At 43.0% G+C, this 17,328-nt stretch overlaps 1 protein-coding gene across 1 annotated transcript in view; it reads left to right on the top strand.

The window, feature by feature from the left end:
- Window positions 1-17,328, top strand: part of camk1da (calcium/calmodulin-dependent protein kinase 1Da) — a 49,327-nt gene that overhangs the window by 22,864 nt on the left and 9,135 nt on the right. The window contains exons 2-5 of the mRNA XM_041963657.1: window positions 797-928; window positions 4,260-4,334; window positions 14,728-14,866; window positions 15,188-15,314. Of these exons, the coding sequence (XP_041819591.1) occupies window positions 797-928; window positions 4,260-4,334; window positions 14,728-14,866; window positions 15,188-15,314 (473 nt within the window). The remainder of the gene's footprint in view (window positions 1-796; window positions 929-4,259; window positions 4,335-14,727; window positions 14,867-15,187; window positions 15,315-17,328) is intronic.

The following is a 17,328-nucleotide window of genomic DNA, read 5'->3' as shown; positions in this document are numbered from 1 at the left end:
AGCAATCCATGTTGCCTTCATGCAGACGGTACAAGCAATAAGCTACTGGTAAAGGACTCATTCTCATAAGCTCATGCTGTGCTTACCTGTAGCCACATGTAGCCTGCTTTCACAGTGTTTGTCCATTTTGACTGAGTAATTGCACAGCCCTACTATCGAGGAGAATGTGGGAAATAAAGGATCTCGTGTCTTCGGAGCTTGACCCATACTAAGGACTAATAAGGTTAACTTTGATACTTCAGTCTGGTCATCGTTGTTCTTAATGTGTCTCTCTTGTGCTCCAAATTTCTGGAAGTGCAATGCCGAAGCACTGGAGTTCTGCTTCAACAGTGTGACAGCTCACTGCACGACAAGCCTGCAGTGATTTATTTAAGATTGATGCTTGCAGGAAATGATGGACATCAAGACGAGACCACTAACTGCAACAGCTAACAAGACATTTTTGAAGAAGGACAGGCAGCTTGTCTTTGTCCTCAAATAGCCTACATGCTGCTGCTGAATGTCTTTATAGAAACACTCAATGTGCTTCTTGTTTTTATCGTGCTGGTTTATGTGAGGGTGTAGATTTCAGGATGAGTTTCCCCATTTCAGATGAATTTCTTGTAGCTTAGACCCTGCAGGGTGTACAGCCTCCCCCCACAGCGGACAGCATCCAATTTGTTTCCCAGCTCTGTGTCATGTAAACTTTAATGTGAAAACCAGCAGGACGCCAGAGGAGATGATGACGGAGGGCCACACTGTCCACCGAATGATCTGCTCGTGCCTTCACGGGTCGCTTTTGTTTATGTGTTCACAGAGGAGCGTTTTCCGAGGTGGTCCTGGCTCAGGAGAGGCTGACCGGCCGGATGTTTGCGGTGAAGTGCATCCCTAAAAAAGCTCTGAAGGGGAAGGAGAGCAGCATCGAGAACGAGATCGCCGTGCTGAGGAAGTGAGTGCTGTTAGGCGAGCACACATGCACGCACACACATAAGCCCCCTAATTCCTGGTTACCGGGGCAACTGTGCATCTCCTCTCTCCTCCACGCACCCCAACCCCCCGCCCCCAGGTCACGATCCACAGCCCACCTACCACACACACACACACACACACACACACACACACACATCACGACTGAAACTTCTGTGTGTGAGCACAAAACAGCTGCACAGTATTAACCATCAGATTGCTGTTGTGAATTCTGTTTGGATTCTGGAGACGAAGAAGTCAGGATGGCAGGCTGACTTGAAACGACTGAAACCATCTTGCAGTAAAAAAGAGACAAGTTATTACTCTAAGTGTCTTCAGAGTACAGGAAGTGTTTCACACAAGCCTCTAGAAAGATCACCTTTTGCCTCCTGCTGAACACTTTCGAAACACAAAAAACAAAACAAGGACTCTTGCACACAGTTGCACAGACATGTCACACTGCCGAGCTTCTCTGCGCCGTGACAATACAGGTGCATTGTGCTATTCCACGCAATGAGCTCGTTCATTCGGCTGTGCAGCATTAGAGTTACACAGCAATGAAGGAGAGATGCCGACATTCATTCAGACAAACGAGTGTCATTAGTGCGAACAAACGAGAGCACAAGTGAGCAGACTGGCGGTCTCTAGCAGCCAGTGCACAGTGAGACATCAGGTCGGCTTTGGAGGGAAATCTGGTGGATTACTTAACGGCACAAATCAGGAAGAGGATTCTTCCACGACAAATAGAGCTTAAGCTCTGTTGGTGGAAAGAATTACAGAAAAATCAAGAAGTTTTGAGAAGTTTGATGTTAATTTAGAAAAACAACAATAACAATACAATACAATACTAACAATACCACCTGTATTGCAGTTGATAGAGGCCAACAGCATCAGCCTGATTGTTTGCATAGGTTCTTGATAGATAGATAGATGGATAGATAGATAGATAGATACTTTATTAATCTCCAAAGAGAAATTTACATTTCCAGGGCATGCAAAAAAGAACAACTTTCAAGTAAGGAGGCAAAAATACAATACAAAATACCAACTAACAATATGAGAAAAAAAAATAGTGAGATAAAAATATAGAATTAAGCTATACAAGATAAACATCTGGTGGTTAAATGTGAGCCCAGTAGTGCAGTTGTGCAAACATTTTCAAGTAATGAGGCAAAAATACTGTACAAAATACAAACTAGCGATATAAGAAGAAACAGTGAGATAAAAATACAGAACTAAGCTATACAAGATCATCTGGCGGTTAAATGTGAGCACAGTTGTGCAAAAATGACAGTGTGCAACAGTCGGTTTGTCCACACTTAAGTCCAGCATATAGATGTGTGTGTGATAAAGTGCGTGTGTCCAAGGTGTGTGGTGTGAGTGTGTAGTGAGTCAGGAGTTGGTGCATGGTGTCCCAGCCTGATCGCTATACTTCTGAAATCTCCACCATAGGAACAACGGCAGAGGCTCATGGTTGTAGTATTTTGAGCTGACAGCAAAATGAAAACAGAAAACAGAAAAGACAGACAAAAACAAAGTAGAAATAATTCAAACTTGTGGTTATCACCACATCCTCCAGGAGAGTCCCATTTTATGATGGTTAAAAAGCTCTGAGGATGTCATTAAAAGAGAAAAAAACTGTCTTTGGTGTAACGGTGTAGGGAGTCAGAGAGAGAGTAAGGCTTGTTTTTCCTCCAGTCTCAAAGGCGTTCAGTTTACAATTATCGAAAAGAGACCAAAGCAGCAAATACTTACAACTGTCAAGCCGAAATTCCAGAGTGTTTGGCAATTTTACTTGATAAATGACTTGATGGTTAAGCGATTTGTAGATTAGCTTTGTGTTGTTAACTGAACAAATAATTATTTAAAAAGTCAGAGACAATGTGTATGAAAATCATTTCAAAGACGAGCAGTCGATAAACACGCCACACGTTACGTGTTTGAGCCGCTCCGGCTGTGTGGAGCAGTAACAGAGGACTCATGCAGGAGAAATCCATGAATGAGAACAGCTAACTGTAGCATAAAGCCTGTAATGTTTTTCTGAATGCTCTCCTCAGCCATTACACTCAGACTGTTTGCTGCCAGCCCTTCATTATCCCAGGCAGAGCTTGAATACACACACATTTTCCCTTGTCAGCCCGCGTGCCTGCGTGCGTGCCGTCGCTGAGGTCATGCGCTCCCTGATAAGTGTTAGATGCTCACCTGTGCACCCGCTGTGCTCTCCTGTCTGCGTCTGAGCGTGTGTGTGTGCGTGTCTGGATGTGCATTACTCATGTCATGGGGATATAAATCTGACTGACGTTCCTTCCTTTAGTCTCTGTAATGTAAATCATTACATTTCAGGGTGAAGACTTGAGTTAGGGTTAGGGTAAGGGTCAGGGTCAGGCAAGTCACCAGGAAATCAATGTAAGTCTGTGTAATGTCCCCAAAGGAGATGGAGACACGACTGTGTGTGTGTGTGTGTGTGTGTGTGTGTGTGTGTGTGTGCGTGTGCATGTGCTTAAAGGAGATAGACCAAGGGGAATTACCTCTGTCCACAATGCAGAAGATGATTAACCAACACACCCACACACAAAATCAGTCGTTTCTACAAGGTATGAGTTGTTAGGATAACAAATGTACACCTACACACACACACACATACGCACACTGAAGGACAGAAACATCCTCATCACAGCGCTGTAACCATGGAGAAATCAGGAGAGAACTGACAGAAGTGAGCAGAAAGGAGAGGGGAAGATGAAAACGGATGAAAAATTTCTGGTGGGCGGAAACGAATGCTAAGATATTAATGTGAAAGTTCATTTTCGACTTTGGAAATAATCTCACTTACTATTTAATGACTAGTTTTGCAGAGCTTTCAGCCACATCTCACGGTCTTCTTCAGGTGCCAGCAAGCCAAGGTCCATTCAGTAGCTGCTGTTCAGCTTTCAGTCATATCGCGTGGTCTTCATCAGCAGATGGCATCTGCTGACAACCTGGCAGAGGGTCATTTAATGTGACTAAAGCTCCAGAACAGCTACTGAATGGACCTTGAGATGAGTTTTAAGCTTTAAAAATGGTTAAATCTGGATAATAAAGTGCAGATTATAAGGCCACTCTAGTTAAAACACTGTCAGAGTATTACTGTGGATTATCAGTGATGTTTATTCATATGGCAGAAACTAAATGGGGGAGCAATGTTTTTGCAGTTCAACAGCAATCGTTTGGATTAAAAGTCATTTATTTCTGTTAATGCGTTATTGTGTGATGAAGGACACGCTGCAGCTTTGAACCGGAAAAGGCTTTGCTCATGGTTTGTCTTTGTTTTGCAGGATCAAGCATGAGAACATCGTGGCACTGGAGGACATCTACGAGAGTCCTGACCACCTCTACCTGATAATGCAGCTGTGAGTCCCTCGTTTGTCGCTCTCTACTTGAGCTTAATGAAAGTAAGGGGAGGATGACCACCAGAACTCCTGACAATTCATATTTTTATCAGGAGACCTGTGTTACAAACTGGAGGTATGGGCTTTGGAAGAGGAGGGAATTTAAGAGCTAGGGATGGTCTAATGCAGAGGTCTCTAACTACCAGCCGAGGGGCCAGATCCAGCCTGAGAGGAATTAACATTAAATGTAGCCCACACATGACTTTTGTTCCCCCCTAGTTTTTTATTTCAGAATTATAATTTCATTTTGTTGACGTTGGAGCCAGAAAATGTGACTCTTTATTCACATTTAGCATTTAGCAGGCTGCTCCTATCTTCGCAGCCTGTCGACGTTAAGCTGCGACCAGCGGCTCTTTGATTTCCCGGGACACACCTGACACAAAAAGGTCTCTTTCAGAACCTGAAAGCTTTTTGTGGGCTTAAATGTGTAAATGTGTAATTTATGAGGAGAACGCTCTGCTTGTTCAGACTAAACACGCAGAGTAGTAATGACATGCAGTGACTCTGGTATTTAGCTTTGAAGTGCGTTGAGATTTAGAGGTCCCCCATAAGAGAGCACAGCCAGGTAATTTGAATGAAACGATGCTGTCTAGTTGCATCATGTGAAATGCAGGATGTAGTGTTTTTGGAGCTCAGTTGATAGAGTACAATTTACTGATTGGGTTCTGATTTAGATGGTAGTTTACAGAAGGATTTGACCAAATTACAAATCACTAAAATGAGTTATTCATAAAACACTAAATATGAGCCAAACATTCATAATTTTCCATCTCAGCCTTTTTCACTCCCACAGTAACACACATGCAAAAAGCCCACCCGTAGTCCCACACACACAAGGCAAACACACCACACATGTACACGGCCTCTCTTACATCAGTAGCATCTCTGCTTTGATGGTCAGCTGTAGGTGGAGGCAGGAAGGCCCGTGGCTCACCCATGGGTGCCCTACTAACCTCCCCTGCAAGGTTACTTACTGCTTACGTAAGAGGAGAAGTTGGTCTGGAAGTTTGGCACTCGTACTGGAAACATTTCAGTCAAGTTCAGGTGGAAGTCATGCCTGTAGATTACACAACAGTAACTATGTTTACAGCCCCATGTCAGCGGATTATCTGTTCACCTTCCACGTGTCTTTGGGTTCTCTGATTTCTATGTGGACAACACTGTAAAACCACAAGTTTATCTTTGACTGACATTTAACAGCTAATCCGCAAGATATTGTGGTTGCCATCTGTCCTCATTGTTAAATATGGAGGGCAAGAGTTCATCTTTTTTTTTGCACTTATGTGTTGATTCCCAACAAACTTGCTTTTACATATTAAAAAAATCTATACACACTACACATGCACATAGACTAATCTTAAAGCCCTTAAGACCCGGCTATGAACTGAATCAGTGTTGCATGATGTAAGTCAGCAATAGAAAGCAAAGAAAGCATTCATGCAACATGTGTGCAAGAGAGTTTTAAATGAATGGAATGTGTTAATACTCATACTTAATAACACATATATTTACTCAACTTTCTTCTCTAATTAGACTGAAATGGTTAATTGCTTAAACTTGCAGATTTTAGCCTGAATGAGGATTTACATGTTATTAACGATGCACTGTATTCATGATGTTTGCACTGCTTTCCTCTATTTCCTAATTGTTTGAATGTGTTAGGTAAGTAATCTTCTAGCTTTTAAAGATTTACAGCAAACAGAGCATAATTTATTTGAAAAGACTAGCAAATCAAAGGAGCTTTGGGACAGTAACAGACAATTCACAGTCTCTCCTTGCAAAGGCTTTAATAGTAACAACTGTGAAGGAAATTGGTGCATTCTGTTGTGGCAAAGTGTGAGAAACTGCTAAAAGCTGCTGATCTACTGTACCTTAAACACGTTAGCAATAGGTGGATAAGGTGTGCAGATCTGTTTCCTAAGTAGGTCACTGTGACTTAGTTAAGTCAGACCTCATCTGATAATGGACGTTTTAACTGACATCACTGATATTTAATGGTATTTATGTTCAGCAGCAGGCAGGGTGGTGCATTGTGACATTTTCAATCCAGACTGACATCTGTGGAAACCTGAAACGTGTCTGCTGCACATGTACTGTAAGGCTTACGGCATTAGGAATATTATTTCCCTATTAATGTATACTGTACTGTGAAAGTACTTTTACTGCAGATGAGAACATTTTTATTTGTAGCAGAGCTGTCATCAACCGAAAGCCCAGAAAACAGGTTAAATCCCTAATGCTTCAATGCACCAGCAGTCATTATGGCAACAAGTAGTAAATAATGCTAAATGCTAAAGAGAAGAGTCACAGAGTCAGTGAACTAAATCAGCATTGTCAGTTACACCACAAAATCTATGTTAAGTTTGCTAACATTAGATAACATCAGCTAACCTAAGCTACCGGTCGTCATAGTGAGGCCGTGGCAGCAAAACTGTATGTGTGTAACGAAAGTTTAGTTTATTGATCATTAATTCAGGTTGTCAGAATGTGTTGTTTCTCAGTCCAGAGCTACTGACTGTAGTTAAAGCAAGACTCTGCTAAGGCTAATTTTCATCTGTTCGTCACGTCCGTCCACTTCCTTTCAGACGCCCAGCTGGTAGATTAAGAAACACATTCAGCCTTTCGCAGAGCTGAAGTTCCTCCAACGTGGCTGCTGAGAAGTGTGTTACATCACCTGAAATCCCTCCATTGGCCAGACTTCAGTCAAAGCTCTCCCCCAGATTAAGCTGTTTACCTACGATGTCAACCTTTTGATTTGAGCCTCCCGTTGGGGCGAATAAACCAGTTAACAGAGCATTTATGTTTCCTGGCACCACCTGAGAAGGAAGTCATCATCCCTGTCCAGTAATTTCATGTCGGGGGCAGTTCTGCTTTGTTGTATTATGCTTTGGACATCAAGGGTACTAATTGCAGCATGAAATTCTGACACACAAATTTGCAAATTTACAAACAAAATTGCATTTTTATCAAAAAAAATATATAAAATATCATAAGAAAATAGGGTTTCATCACTTTGAGTGAAAGTTTTCCTGTATATTACTTGCTATCAGTGCTGCCCTTACTCTATCTCTGCGCAGCAATTGAGTTTATTACGAATACTGCTGGTTATGTACTTATTTCTGCTCTACTTTATCGCACATAGTCAGAACGTCCCCAACCCAGAGGACGACTGTACAACCTGCACTCTGAATTTAGTGCTTTCACAGTGTTTTTTATGCCAGCCATTCTGAGGCTGTGCATTAAATGAATTGCTTTCAGAGCAAAAGACAGTTTTAATTCCAACAAAGTGTGACACAGACTGTAACAGGAAAGACCCCTCCTCCGCTCCCTCATCCTCCTGTACACCTCCCTCTATCCTCGCATCTGTTTTCTCTCCTGTCTCACACCATCTGCTCTCCTCTTCTTTCATAGCTTCCTTTCCTCTCATCTCACACCTTATTTCCACCACCGTTGCCTCTTGCCTTTCGCCCTGCTGGCTTGCGTTTTTCCTTTCTTTCGATCATTTTCTTCTTAAGGTACCATTTGTTCATGGAGTATGGGCCAGTTTCCATAGTTACAGGGCCAAAGGTGACACCTGGGTTGTAACATTTCAAGGTGACCTTGGGAATTACAGCAGGTGGCATTATCAGCATGAGAGATTTGTTGTGAAGTTTTGAAATGTCGCAGACAAAACAGATTGAAGATATGTACAAGGGGGGGATATGTATATACTGCAACTTTGTACATTTGTTAAACAACACTGAGAGAATGGTATTGAAATTTGCTGTCAATGTTTCTCATTCAAAACACCTTTTTTTAAAGCTGCATTAATCAATATTTTCATGTTTACAATGGATCACATGACTATGTATAATGTGAAGGGGGTTGGTCATGGTGATGAACCCACATTTTTCGGCTTGTTTTGCTTTTATTTGGTGGAGCATTTAGCAGCTAAATATCAGTATATTACCCTCTGGAGCTGGGGGAGACCAAAAAAGAGCCAATAAATTTGCCAGGTGGCCACCTTCAAATGAAGGGCAAGCACAGCTTCAGATTCAGATGAATGCTAATGTTGCTCTATGTCTGCCGGATGTGTAAATAAGCAACTGTCTCTGAGAGCATCATCCAGACCTTTGTGATTCTCCTCATCCTATTTGACCTGCGTTTTCACAGTGCTGTTTTAAGATTCTGCACGTCTAATGTTCACACAGAGAATCAGAGAAATGCTTCACTGTGAAAAACATGTTAAAATATAGACGACTCAGTGCAAAAGCATCAGACGGGAGAGTAGTTCAGTCTCCCTTTTCATCTGGGCCCAGTGCTGCAGGCCTTAAGCTGTGCGCTGTGGCTTCATCGCTACACAACCGATCTGCTGAAACATAAAACATTCGCGTCCATCATTTGCTGTAAGTCTAATCACAATTTTCAGCAGCGCTTCAGCAAACATGAAAGTGAGCCTTTCTGCTCCACAAATTTGAAAAATCACTGCTGTAATAAATCCGCTCAGTTGTTCTAATTATGTGCAGCTATTGAGACGTCAGGGTTTTTTTTCCGGCGGACAGGAATCTCATTTAGGAACAAGGATTTTTGAGTATTTTCTGTGCTGTTGCGATGTGGCAGATCAATGCAGCCTGACAGCGTTTCCTTCGTTCTCGTTCATCACAGCTTGCCTTATGTAACCTCGACCGCAGGGAGGCAATCAGTCCGTGCCGCTATGAAAATCGATGCAACCCAGTGCAACTTGGGCTTTTTATTGATGTTGTTTGTATTGTGAATTGCATATTAGCAGGGCCCAAAATTAACTTTTTTCACTGCCTGCCGCTGCGGCAGACAAGTATTTTTTTCGTCTGCCACTATCTGCCACTTTTGAAATCTATGCGCTAAATGAACAAGTAACACTTGGATCATTTAGACATCCCATAATGTAAAGAGTGTTGGGGGACGATGTCTTCTTGCATTTTCCATGACTGCAGCAGCTAAACCAGGTGTTGCTATGGTGCTGGGATGCAGATATGTGGTGGGGAACATCATTAGCTCTGTTTTTAATCTGTTTATTATCATATGCATTGTCACACAAGTCTTACCTTATAGTATTCAGTGTGTTTTTGATTTGCTGCCTCTCCCTTTGTTTATAGCATGGCCCTTGGTTTTATTTTCATTTTTATATCACACCATGTACTTTGCTTTGAAGCCAAGTTTGTGCTCAACTTTACATTTTTCAATTAGATTTTCTAGTTTTTCAACTCAGTATTCTTTAAAGTCCCTTTTTTTTTCTTCGAGTCAGATGTTAAATACTTTTGTAAGATTCCGTCTTGACAAATGCTGTTGAACTGTATGTAAACATACAGCAATGATGGAAATAATCGTTCAATCCCTGACAATGTCTGACATGTTGTATTGATATATTAGACCAACCCAGAAATCTGAATGTTCATTCTTAAAGCTATGCAAGAGTAAAATTAGCCAAACATACACAAAGGCAAAGCACGAATTACCCAAATAAGATCCAACTATTGCTCTATTGCTTAACAGCTGTTAAACTCTTTAAATCAGGTTATGTTAACACAAATTAGGAGTTTAATGTAATTTGGATCAGGAGAGACAAGTGAATGAAGTGAAGATAATTGTTTATTATGACAGACGATGTGATAATTAAGTCTCATCAGAAAGTCTCTGGAGACGTTGTAATTGAGGGGCATCGCCCTGAGCAGCAGCAAGATAAGCCCCCTCATGGAGTCCAGACCCTGGTAGTGATGAAATGATTAAGCTGAAGAATCTGCAGGGCGGTGATGGGGAGGTGGAGGGGTGCGAATGATGTCAACATGAAAGAACCCAGGCAGAGAGAGAATATTGAAAAAGACAGCAGCGAGGTGATAGGCTCACGATGAAGGTGAGCCGCTCTGCTATTGGACGGATGTGATCAACTGATGAGAGCAGCTGATATCCCAACTTGCAGACAATGAAAGCAAAGAAATTATGAATGAGCAGGCGTGAGAGGGAAACGAGGGGACAAGAAATAAACTGCAGGCCTAAGCAATGCAAAGGAATTCACTTTCACTAGAACTTCATTAGTGTAATTATAGTGTTTACGTTTCCACAGAATTGCCTGAATCTGAAAACAGAGATCGACTGGATCGAAGAAGGCAAACCGGAGTAAGTGCAGCCTTAGAAACAGTGAGGGTTTCAACCCCTGTTGACAGCTAATCCCAGCAGCAGCTCAGCAGCTCCAGTCAGACCTCCGACTCTTTGCTGTGATTAGTTAGTCAGGTCCCAAGACCGCAAAGACTCTTCATCTCTGCCGCGGTGAACAGCATGCATCACACACACACTGGAAAATAAGGCCTCCTGTCAGCCATAACGCTCAACTTTCACCAGAGAGAGCAATAACACTGCCTGCCTGCAAACACCTCAGCTGACGGAGGCGAGATGGATGGAGGGAGGAGTGTTGCAATGTTTAGTATGGAAAATACTTAATACCTGGAATTCATCAAAAGTGTTTCTAAACACTCAAATAAGCACGTCTGGCCAGGAGGTGGTGCTAGGGTCTACATTAATGATGCACATCGTACATCGGATACCAGAACATTCTGGATCATTCAGTAACTGGAAAACACAAACAATAGCAGCTTGTTATGTAGTTATTTATAGTTACTTAACACCTTTCTGGCACACGACCTAGCCGTGCTAATCAAATGTAAACTAACCAGTTTGCCACAGTTGTTTCAGACTCATGCTCTTCATACAAAGCAACAATAAGCAGGTGCAAAGTGAGATGCTCCGATTTACATGTAAGAAACAGGAGTTTAGAAAAATTTGCACTTTAGATGGCGTTTAAAAAAAATCTGTTTGTGTGTGAACGAGAGGCCCAGAACACGGGGGGAAATGTTCATTTTGCAAAAGGAAGTAGTTTTTGATGAATATGCTGAGCCTCCCAAGTCATAATGTCTGCTGAGACATTATGACCTATTACATAAGTTCAGCAAACTTCTTGGACCAATCAGCAGCCAGTGGTGAAGATGTGCAAAGTTTTATTTTGCCTTTTCACAACTTTTTACTTGTCTATATGCGTCGAGCCACAATAAACCATGTGACGTGTGTGATCTCTAGTCTGTATTTTTAAAGATGCTGTGGGTGCAGCCTGTGCCGGGCAGTGCCGTCGAGTCAGGTCGACATAAGCAGCATGTGCCGCATTCTGTGGCGAATTGAAACCGCACCCAATCAGCACCAACCGTCACTGTGCCGGTCAGATTTGGAGTCCACCCAATAAAAGCACAGTCTGTTCACGCCCACGCATTGCTCAGAAGAGCTTTAATCGGCTTAATAAGAGAAAACACCTGTGCGGATGGACAATGGGTGTGGAGGACCTTTAAAGGTCACGGCAGAAATGTTTGTTTCGTTTCATTTGGTGCCGCCGTGCCGACGACAGCCGTGGCCAGAGGCATCACGTTTTCAGGTCGTCCGTCTGTCCGAAATTGAAATTTCACAAGTGTGAATTGGTTCGATTTTGGTGGTCAAAGATCACTCTAACCTCACACGTTTTTGGCCAAAACCTTTAGAATCGTACACTAATTATGAGAAACTTTCACACAAATGTCTCATAGCATAAAATGATGAAGTGATGACATTTTACATCCAAAGGGTCAAAGGTCAACTTCAATATGACATCTGCAGAAACACTTTTCTGGCCATTAATCAGCACCATCACTCAGAAACAGAAGGATAGATTGGGACCATATTTCACATTTGGTCAGATGCTGAATTGGTGACACTAATCTTGGGTCTCCACCTTGAAGCTGTGCTGATTGTAGAGATCTTCTTTGCTGCCATATTTGAAGCATTGCAGCACAAGCTGATTGGTTCTGCTGATATTGAGCTTGAGGTGATTGTTGATGAAGCTCTCTATCAGTCCTCTGTGCTCCTCTGGAGAAATAGTCACTAAGTGAACACACCATGTTTCATTTCGGTGTGTATCTATCAATCAATTCGTAATTTGTTAGTGACTTTTAATATACATCCTAGCTGGAGGTGATTGACAGCGATCTTGTGCCCCGACTGAATGTGTCTTATTTCTGTGGTCAGCATCATTGTCATGGCGACGTTAACTGCTGGAGAGGGTGTTGTGTGTAGTTCCTTTTCTCTGGTGCATAATTCCTACACATACTGTAGTATAAAAGTAGATGTCAGAATCTGTCTGAGTCAGAAATAAATATGGACTGACTGTCTCAGCCTTGTCTGCCTCGGTTTCATGCTGCCCAATTAGAACAGATGAGTGGCGTTAATTCATTGATGAGGTATCATCTTCTTATCGCCAATCATTCCAGACCACTGACCTTGAATAAAAATCAGATACAGACCTACAAATGATATAAGGTATATATTTTATACTCAGAATTCAGACACAGTATAAATAGGGAGTGATTTTGGGCTCAGCCAGGGACATGAAGAAGTTGTCAGGGTGACATTTGACCCCCTTACTATTGGATGTCCGAGATCTTTTTGTTGTGTATCAAATGAGAAAAGCTGAATGGACGTAATTGCACAACCCTTGAGCCTTGTTTTACTCGCTGTGTGTATGTGTGTGACATTGTGTTAATTGTGCGTGTGCTGCGTGTGTGCACCTTGGATGTGTGTACAAGTGTATGTGTGACCTTGTACGTGTGCGCTTGTGTTTTTCATGCTTGTCTTTGTTCATTTATGTGTGCGCGTTTGCTTTTAATATGTTTTCGTCCGTGTGTGCATGCAGTCCTGCCCTCGCATCTGCATTCCTGTGTGTCTGTGCGCGTGTGTTTGTGTCTGTGTGTGTCCCTGTGTGTTCTTGTGTGGGTGCTCCTGTCTGATTGCCATGGTCTCCTTACGCAAACGCTTACGCAACCATGCAGCCTGGTGGCTGATCTCCCTTTTGCTGTGTGTGTGTGTGTGTTTGTGCGTGTGTGTGTCTGTGTGTGTGTATTTAGCCCTTTCTTGTCATTCTCAGACATGACTGCCTCTGAAACCCAACGAGTCGCTGCCCTCTTTGAAGAGAGAGAGGATTAGCAATTAATTCTGATCTCTTTTTTCAGAAACTTCATTAGACTTTAACTTCCACAGGCTCTAATCTGATCTGTCGCCATGTGTGCACATGTGTGTGTGCGTGCGTGCACGTGCGTGTGTGTGCGCGTGTTCGTGCCTGCGTGCATGTGTTTGCCTTTGTGTGTTGTGCACAAATGCTTGTGTGTGTCCTTCATTATGCTTTAAAGTATAAAAATGCAGTACATGGAGAATACAACAAAGTTGGTTGGTTACTACTGCTACTATTATTATTAGTGGTTATATATACAATTACTGCTGCTGTTACTGCAGTTACCAGTCACATGCTTCTTAATTATGCTGGTACTTTTTGCTACCATGTGTACTGCGAGTCCACGTTCAGATGGAGAAGGAGATGATTTTGTGGTGAAGGCAGAGGTTACCCTCCAGCAGGGGGAGCTGTGTGCCTGTGCAGCAGATGAAGAGCCAGCTGCCATCTGTACATACTGTATCTACACCTGAACAAGTCATTTCATGTGATCTGGAGTCATAAAACATAAAAGTAAATATTGAAAGAATCTGCCAGAGGGGAGAGATTACAGATGAGCTTCATTATGTGTTTTTCTTGGGTCAGATGTGTTTCCTTTTTTTCCAGCACTGGTGGGTTTCATTCTGTCTGCTTACACGGGGCTGCGCTGAAAATATGTGAAGAATATTTTGGCAGGAGCTTTGACTCCTTTCAAGAACAGAATTTACGTGGAAAATGGACCACAAGTACTAAGTTCTGGTGTGTGTTTTTGTAAGATGGTTCGTAATTTATCTTTCACAGAAGCTGCAAAAAAGCCATTTTTCTCAAAATTGGGCTGCTGTGATGAAAATGAAATTTCATTCATCCCCGATACTAGTCCAATCAACACGTTTTAAGATCAGGACATGAAGGAAGTATCACTACTGGGCAGAAAGAATTTGTACTTACTATGTGTGGGGAGATTTTTAATCATCAGCACTAAAAATGTAGGAATTATTCTCATCTTAATAGCACACAGAGAAACAAATGAACACACACACTTGAGCGATTCAGCTCGTCTTCCTTCCCAGGTCTCCACCACAATCCTTTAGTTAGAACTATTCTCACTCAAAAAACAGATGTCATATCGATCAAGGTGTGTGTGTGTGCGTGTGCGAGGTAGCACATGGATTACAGGTTCTGCATACTCCTTGCTGGAAACATCTACTGCTCATAAATTGCCAGAAAAAAACCTTAAATTACGACCCCGCCATGTGCGTGTGTGCTTGACAGAGTGTGTCCATGCGTGCTGATGTCTCAAACAAACGTTCCGTGACACACACGCTACTTCTCATTCTGCAGGGTGTCCGGCGGCGAGCTGTTCGACCGAATCGTTGAAAAAGGTTTCTACACGGAGAAGGATGCGAGCACGCTGATCCGACAAGTCCTGGACGCTGTGAACTACCTGCACAAGATGGGCATCGTACACCGAGACCTGAAGGTACCGTAGCATCCACGCGCACACACACACACACACACACACACACACACAAAAACACACACATTTTAAATCCACAGGAGGTTTGTTTTTACTTGACAGCCAAAGATTTACTGCAGCAATAACGGCATTGACTTGACACTTGCAGTGCATTGTGGGTCAGCGTGGCGTGTGCCAGCTGTTGGAAGAGAGGGGATTGGTCACAGAGACCTCCATAAAGCAGCGGAGTGTAAAACGAGGAAGAAAAGAGAGTTGTGTCTGTCACTTTTTAAGTTGCCCTTACATCATTCTCTCTCTTTCTTTCCCTCTGTCTCCGTCCTCCAGCCGGAGAACTTGCTGTACTTTAATCCTCAAGACGAGTCAAAAATCATGATCAGCGACTTTGGTCTTTCCAAGATGGAGGGCAGCGGTGACGTCATGTCCACTGCCTGCGGCACGCCGGGATATGTGGGTAAGTAAGTCGGTCTTCCCTGGCCTCCAGTGGTCTGTAGTCTTCCCTTTCCAAAGTCAACATTTGCCACACTGTGGTGTCCCGGAAACAGTTTGAGAAAAAACAAACTTTCCTGTAGAGACAATTAACCATTCACTAAAGGGGCTGCATTCACCAAAGGGTTTTTTTCTGCTTGCAAGGGAAATGATGTTGCCGTATTTCACCAATGCCACCAGTGTGATGTGGTGCTGAGTATGTATTCTGCTCTGGCTACTGCGAATTCGATGTTTTTTTTTTTTCTGGTCGCTGAGAGCTGGAAAATGTTGTGCCAAGTGCCAAACCTTTACCCACCCGTCCAATCACAGTGGAGGAGGGGCAGCACAAATACAACACTGACATGCACAAGTGAACCACGACAAACGGTTATGCACCCACAAATTTCATAAACCCACATAAGGGGCTTCTCCGAGAACTCTGCCTTGTGCTGAAATTTGGGTCTTCAGTATTTGTTGATAACACAAACGATACTTGGCAACAGAGCGGCTAATGTTAGCTTCAGTTCCGATACTGGACCATCAGTGTTTGGGGGAGGTTTAGTGAACAGGGAATTCATTTTGTGTTCATGTCAGTGTCATGGTTCGGCGTCACAGCGTGTTCGCGCCAACACGAACCGGGCTGACTTTGCTGGGATTTCTGCAGGCGACAATCCAACGAAACACATGAAAAATTCAAAGAGCAAATGTCGCTTCCATCTGACACCATTTATGCTTCCTGCTTCCTGCGTCATCTTTGTTCATTCACTGTGATCCGGAGCGCTCTGTGTGTTTGTGCGTGCGCAGTTCAAACAGACACACGCGCTCATCAATCGTGCTTATCGCTCCCTGGCAGACCACCCCCCCCTCTGCACATGGAGCAGGACCAAACTGCTGTGTGTGTACGTGTGTGTGTGTGTGTGTGTGTGCGCTAGTATGAATGTGTGTATGCATGCATGCGTTTGTATGTATCTTTAATTTTTTGCGTGCGCATTAATTTGTGTGTGAAGCTGAGTGCATCTGCATCTGTGTGTATATGTGTGTTTCTGTGTTTGTGTTTGTGTGTGTGTGTGTTGTCAGAAGAGACAGATGTTCAGCAGTTGACAGCACACACACTTTCATGTTGGAACACAAACAGACTGGTCGTTCTGACAAACATCACAGAAACTCTCACATAAATAAATCTGTCACAGACATACAGACATGCAGATGAATTAACAACAATTTGTTGAACTCCTGAAATTGAATGTGTAGCGCCCCCATCAGGCTAACTTCACTAAACTCAGCTGGAGTTGTATAACTTAAGTATTTTTAGATGCTGCTCGTAAACCACCTCCTTTCCTTTATTTCTTCACTACAGATACTAATGCTTCAGATATGCACATGTGGAGGCAAACACACACACACACACACTCACAAAATAATCACACCAGCCAGGATTTGACTTTAAATGGTCAAAACCTTGTGTCATTCTCTCTCTCTCTTTCGTCACACACCTCTCTGTACCCCTCCCATCCATCCATTTATCCCATCCAGCTCATTTTGGGCTTCACCCCCAACCCAGAGCCCCCTCGCCCTCCTGCAGAGGTTCGCTTGGCCACAAGGCATTTCCACTCTAGACAGCGTGCGTCTAAATATAAGTCAGAACTCAGCAGATGAGAACCAGACCCGAACGATGAGCAGGAGTACGTGCGTGTGTAACCACATGCTGTGTTTTCCTGTACTTATGAAGAATTTCATTGACAAAATTACCTCCCCGGGTACGCAGAGTTCTCAAACAGAAGGCGTGTTCGCAAAGGCGGAGGAGCTCCTTTACTCTACCTTTACTTTAAGCTTTATTTACCACAACAGGAGGTCTGCCCCGTAACTGATGCCATTCCACCATAATGCAAGAGCACACCTACAGCTATAAGCAGCAGGTCCAGACAGTGTGATTGTCTGATGATGATTTCATATCTGTTGTCCCGGGCCAGATGTTCCAAATACAACAGAACAAAATATCT

Source organism: Chelmon rostratus, chromosome 22 (genome assembly GCF_017976325.1).
Source record: "Chelmon rostratus isolate fCheRos1 chromosome 22, fCheRos1.pri, whole genome shotgun sequence".
NCBI lineage: Eukaryota > Metazoa > Chordata > Actinopteri > Chaetodontiformes > Chaetodontidae > Chelmon > Chelmon rostratus.
The sequence above is the reverse complement of the archived record's forward strand: the minus strand, read 5'-3'. Positions and strand labels throughout refer to the sequence as shown.